The sequence below is a fragment of the Aythya marila genome (genome assembly GCF_965140915.1).
Source record: "Aythya marila genome assembly, contig: HAP1_HAP1_SCAFFOLD_158, whole genome shotgun sequence".
Classification (NCBI taxonomy): Eukaryota; Metazoa; Chordata; class Aves; order Anseriformes; family Anatidae; genus Aythya; species Aythya marila.
Window position 1 is genome coordinate 1,555,157 of NW_028136675.1, and position 6,138 is coordinate 1,561,294.

The 6,138-nt window shown below is 45.8% G+C and overlaps 1 protein-coding gene across 1 annotated transcript; it reads left to right on the forward strand.

The window, feature by feature from the left end:
- Window positions 1–2,248: 2,248 nt before the first annotated feature.
- On the forward strand, window positions 2,249–3,188 carry LOC309891618 (olfactory receptor 6E1-like; the record flags this gene model as incomplete). The annotated part of the gene is given in 2 exon segments (XM_082785965.1): window positions 2,249–2,415; window positions 2,417–3,188. Coding segments are annotated over 2 exon segments (939 nt in total).
- Between the last annotated feature and the right edge of the window lie 2,950 nt (window positions 3,189–6,138).

The window sequence follows — 6,138 nt, forward strand, 5'->3', positions numbered from 1 at the left end:
TCCACCAGAATGAGGAGTTCATGTATCAGGCTTGCACATGAACCCTGTGCACCTACATTTCAGTGTGAGGCTTCTGAGACAGACTGGGATGCATATCTCTTGACCTTAGCAGCAGCAGCACAAACAACTGTGCCCAGTGGGTCTTCCTGTCCTGCATTTCCATTCAAGACAGAGGTAGCTTTTAAACTAAAAGAGGGTAGTTTTAGACTGGATATTCAGAAGAAATTGATTTCTCTGAGGGCGGTGAGGTACTGTAACTGGTTGACCAGAGAAGTTGTGGGTGCCCCATTCCTGGAATTCATCAAGGCCAGGTTCAATGGGGTTTGAGCAACCTGGTCTGATGCAATGTACCCCTGCCTACTGCAGGGCTGTTGGAACTGTATGATGTTTTAGGTACCTTTGAGACCAAATCTTTCTATGTTTTTGTGGTCTTATGATTAATGTGGCTGACCAGACTTGATTCCCATCACTGCCTCCCATGCTTTTTTACCCTTGTTGTAGGGAAAAAGGTCCTTGACCAGATCCCCTCAGTGCTTAGCTGCCTGTCAGGTCTAAACCACAACATATTGCTGTTGGTGACTGGGCCAATCTTCAGCTAGAACAACTACAGCCAATGGATTAATCTGAACAAGTTTTCCAGAGGAAGCCAGTGCACAGATTCCCCTTTGCCAGTCAAGAGGCAAAGAGCAAGGCAGGTTATTTGGAGTCTAAGAGCAGCCCAAACCCCAGTCTGAAATGTCCATGCAAACATGGTTGTACTCCCCACTTCTGAGCTTCCCATTTTCCTGCCTAAGTGCACCCATTCTGCCCTGGGACAGGTCCTGAGGGGACAATACAGCCCACTGAGAAACTAATTTTCTGCCTCCAACCTGTCTTCTGCTCCTCCACCCCTGTATTTTGAGGCTGTCTCTTTTTGCAGTCATTTCTCTGATCCTTTCTGTCTAAAAACATAGGGAAAGGTGAAGGAGAAAAGGTCTGTTTTATTAAACAAGTTTCTCTCTCTTTATTTATTTATTTATTTATTTATTTATTTATTTATTTATTTTCTGTTAGAAGAGTAGTTTGATTTACAGAAGAGAATAATTTACCAAAATCATCAGACACCTGAGACTTCAGTAATGAGTTTCACCCACTTCACTCCTGGTGCCTGTGAGAACTTGTTCTCCCGAGGCTCCCCCAACAGTCAATGGAGACAAGAGAAAGTGCTCATGGCTGGGTCATCACAGCCTAGAACTGTAATGCAAAATAAAGGTGAGGAATCTCTTTCAGATGCTCTTCTTTCTCTCAGCATTGACAGGATAGGAGTAAGTTAAATCGTTCAACCTGAATGATATAACTTTTAGACAACTGAAATATATACCTGTATGGTAATACTTGGCACTTTGTTTTTTCTAGGTGCTTCCTCTTTCTACATCAAGGACTGTCCTTAAGCTTTCAAAGATGACAATTTTTTTTCCACCTCTCAGAAAAGTAAGGCAGTTAGGTGAGGCCACTTGATTGTACAAGAGAAGAGCAAATGTTTGGAAACAACTGCATTTCTACACAGAATGAGGTCAGATGCGACTCTGTGACAGATCTGTTTCCACTGACCTGGTGGGACCATAATGAATTTTGACTTTAATTTAGAGTACTGAAAAAAGCAAGCTACACTTGCTACTTGTATTCCATCTTTCCTAAAGAAACAAAGGAAGATAATGTAGAAGAAAACAGGGCATTACAAAAGAGGTACTTGAAATTTGCTTAATTTGAAATCAAGCAAGGGATCCCCAGTGGTTGCTAGTCCAAAAAGGGTGGATACTGAAGAGGAGAGATAATAAATTCCAATGTACATATTTGAACTGATGATTTAGCTTTTACATAATAGAAAGCATTTATGCAGGACATGAAATTCCCTTTGGAAACACTGGTATGATGGATGCTTGCAATTCTTCTGAGTGGAATTTCACAGGAATAGAGTATAACAGAGTAACAATCCGTTCTTAGCCCTGTGTTTTTGTAGCGAGAATCATTTGTAGCTGATGGACAAAGGTGGAAAGAAGACAAGAAATTCTCTGAGGATTCTGCATGATATGTGAAACAGAAAAGTCAGGGTGTGAGGAATGTGCAAAAGAATCTGTGTGTGTGTTGTATAGTAAGTCTGCAAGTAAGGCAAGAGAGAAGGAAGGATATAGCCTTCTGTCCAGACCATGAAATTATTGGACTTGTTTTTGCCATGTTCTTATGTCAGCAGGATGAATGGAACTTGGGTATGGGAACAGGCAATGGAACTGTCATTTCTGAATTCATCCTTATGGGCTTCTCAGGGCTTGATCAAAGGCTACGGCTATTTCTCTGCCTGGTCCTTCTACTCATGTACCTGACAACGGTGATGGGGAATGCAGCCATCATTTTCCTGGTGTGTGTGGATAACCGCCTGCATGTACTTTTTCATTGGCAATCTGGCATTCCTGGAAATCTGGTTTACGTCCTCCACAAGCACCAAACTGTTAGTGATTCTGAGCTCTGGCAGGAGAACAATCTCAGTAGGCAGATGCTTTGCCCAGTCCTCCTTCTATTTTGCCCTGGGTGCTGTAGAGTTTTCTCTCCTTGTTGTCATGTCCTTTGACCGTTATGTTGCCATCTGCCAGCCTTTGCGCTATGCTGCCATCATGAAGCATTGGCTCTGCATCCAGCTGGTTGCTGCTGTTTGGGTCATGGGCTTCACATTCTTGAGTTACCACTTGGCGCTGCTCTCCAAGCTCACTTTCTGTGGTTCGAACAAGATCCAGCATTTTTTTTGTGACAACACCCCCTTATTCCAACTGTCCTGCTCTGATGTCACCCTGCTTTGGAAAACAGAATCGGTTTTCATATTGTTTATTGTGCTGTCTTCCTTGTGTTTAACTGTGGCATCTTACAAGTGTATCTTTTTCTGTATTCTACAAATGCCAGCAGCCTCTGCGAGGAGAAAAGCTTTTGCTACATGCTCTTCCCATCTCACCACCTTGGCCATTGTCTATGGCAGCTGCATTGCTCTCTACACACCCTCGTCAGGACATGTTTCCTTGGAGACCAACAGCATTGTAGCTTTGCTGAACATTGCCCTGTACCCATTCTTAAACCCATTCATTTACAGTCTTAGAAACAAGGCTGTGATGCTGACCCTGAAGGAAGCCATGGCCCATGCAACAGCACAGCTTTTCCCCTAACCATGATGCATTTCTGAAAAGCAATTTGAGTTCTCTGCTGTCATATCTTATGTAATACCACCATCATATACATGTGACCTCCACATGCAGATGTCTCCAGAGGTTTATGTTCTTGCTGGATTGTGTTAGGCTGTGTGATAAGAAGCATGTCTGTACACAAAACGAAGGCCCAAGGAAATGATGTCAGGATGAATAATTCAGTTCATGCCCTGCTCTGACTGCTTCCAGGCCCATCACAGGAGAGCCCTCAGCTCAACAAAAGCCCATCTCCATGAGCCCTGAAGAGCACAAAGCACAATGGCAGGTGGGAACCCAAGTCACAGGCTCCTGTGGAACCAAGATCTTGTCCCAGCTCCTTCCAGGACTGCCTTGGGAGGGCTGTCAACCCAGTGTCTAGGTGGAAACCCATCCAGATGTGTCATTGGCAGCAGCTCTCCACATCACCATTTGGACCAATGGGATTGTTGCCAAGGGCTGTAGGTCACCTGATGGTCGTACATAGGGGTAGGTGCAGCAGCTGGACTAGAACCAGACATCAGAGGGCCCATGTGTCATTGTAGTCAGCAACAAGAGAGATGGGAGTGTGTGGACTTAATGTGTGTGTGCCTGTGTCTTTGTGAGTGTGTGTTAGATTGGGGTGGTGTGTGCCAGCAGCTACAGTGGGGCTGTGCCCACGGGGGCTCATATGTCCAACTGTTTTCAACTGGGCAGACTGGGAGCCAGGAACTTGTCCTGGGCAGGCTGAGTATCTGATCCCAGCTGCTGAAGGGATCTACCTTGCACACATGCACATGCACACGCATTTGCGCACAAAAGCACTGCATTTCCCAATAATGGACCTCCATCTTTGGAGGGCTACGAAGATGGTGAAAGGCCTGGAGGGGAAGACGTACGAAGAACGGCTGAGGTCACTGGGCCTATTCAGCCTGGAGAAGAGGAGGCTGAGGAGAGACCTCATCACAGTCTACAACTTCCTCGTAAGGGGGTGTCGAGAGGCAGAAGACCTTTTCTCCATTAACACCAGTGACAGGACCCGCGGGAACGGGGTTAAGCTGAGGCAGGGGAAATTTAGGCTTGACATCAGGAGGGGGTTCTTCACAGAGAGGGTGGTTGCACACTGGAACAGGCTCCCCAGGGAAGTGGTCACTGCACCGAGCCTGTCTGAATTTAAGAAGAGATTGGACTGTGCACTTAGTCACATGGTCTGAACTTTTGGGTAGACCTGTGCGGTGTCAAGAGTTGGACTTGATGATCCTTAAGGGTCCCTTCCAACTCAGGATATTCTATGATTCTATGATTCTATGATCTTGCTCAGCCAGAGAGGCAATCAGGATAGTGCTGCTGCTGTTTGTGGTTGTGTGAAAGCTGAGTGTGCCTGCCTGCATTCACCTGTGTCCTGTGTCATTGTGGACTGCACTCTGCTGCTAAAGGGATTGAGAAAAACACATTCGTGATATCAGTCGTGGCATGCCTCTTGTCTGGCTTTGATTCTAGTTCATATTGGAGTTCTACCACGTCCAGCACTGCAGCACTCAGTAGTGGCATGATTTCATTCAGGCCATGATAGTCCACTGTTAGTCTCCACTTTTTGTCAAGAATTCACACTAGCCATATGGGACTATTAAAGGGTGAGCAAGTCTTGCTGATCACTTCTTGTCTCTCCAGTCAATAAACCAACTCATGAATTTGAATCAGGGAGTCTCAGTCAGTGCAATATTGCTCCCTGTGCACCACTGGGGTAATGATCAGCATCTGCTGCTCTTTGACCCTCAGCAACCCCACAACAGAAGGATTCTCCAAGAGACCGGGCAAGGTAAACAGCTGTTTAATGTCATCATCTTAATGTAGCTCTGCTTCAGCCTCCAATACAGTTAACTGTCAGGATTTCCCTGTCAATCCAGAAATAAAAATGAGTTCTGCCCCTTTATAGCTGGATGGCATTACAGTACACTGTGCGCTGGTGTCCACAAGAGCCTTAAACTTCTGTTGGTCTGATGTGTCAGGCCATTGAACCTACACAGTCCAATAAACTCAGTTGTCCCTCCACCCGAAGGGAGGCAGAGCACCTCTAGTTCTGGTCAGAGTATTCATGGAAATTGGAGCAGCAATTTTCCTGGAAGGGCCATTCCCCGTCCCCCGTTCCCCCCCCCCACCCATTTTTCCTTGTAACTTATATACCCCATGCCTCTAGGGTTGAGGTAGATTTCCCATCCCATTTTCTCATGTCTCCTTCATGGGTAAAACCACAGAGTGGTATGTTGTGTGGACCGACCATATCCCCTTTCTTGAGCAGAGGCATGCTTACTCCTAACAGCTGAGGTACTGGTTCGTACATGTAGAGCGAGGAAAGTATATGCTCTTTGAGTTGGTGGACCTCTTGGGAAAGTTTCTTTACAACCAAGACACAGGCCCATAGTGCAGAAGAAATGCCTGCCATGACCATGCTGCATCTAAGGGCTATCTGCACAGGAAAAGTCTTAGAAAAACAGACCATAGAAAGAAAAATACTGTAAAGGAGTTCATGAGAGTTCTGGGAGATGGGGCAGTTTTTTAACTCCCTGAAGCTCATACATGTACAGCAACTGGGCAGAATAGAATCATAGAGTAATAAAGGTTAGATAGACCTCCAAGGTCATCTGGTCCAACCATGCCCCTACTACCAATGTCACCCACTAAATCATGTCACTAAGTGCCAGGTCCAACCTCTCCTTAAACCCCCCCCCCAGGGACGGTGACACCACCGCTTCCCTAGGCAACCCATTCCAATGCCTGACTATTCTTTCTGAGAAGAAAATTCTAATTTCTTCTTATTTCCAAACTAAACCTCCCTGGAGCAACCTGAGGCCATTCCCTCTAATCCTATCAGTAATTATCTGCAAGAAGAGGCTGATCCCCAGATCCCCACAACTTCCTTTTGGTAGCTAGAGAGAGAAATTAGGTCTCCCCTGAG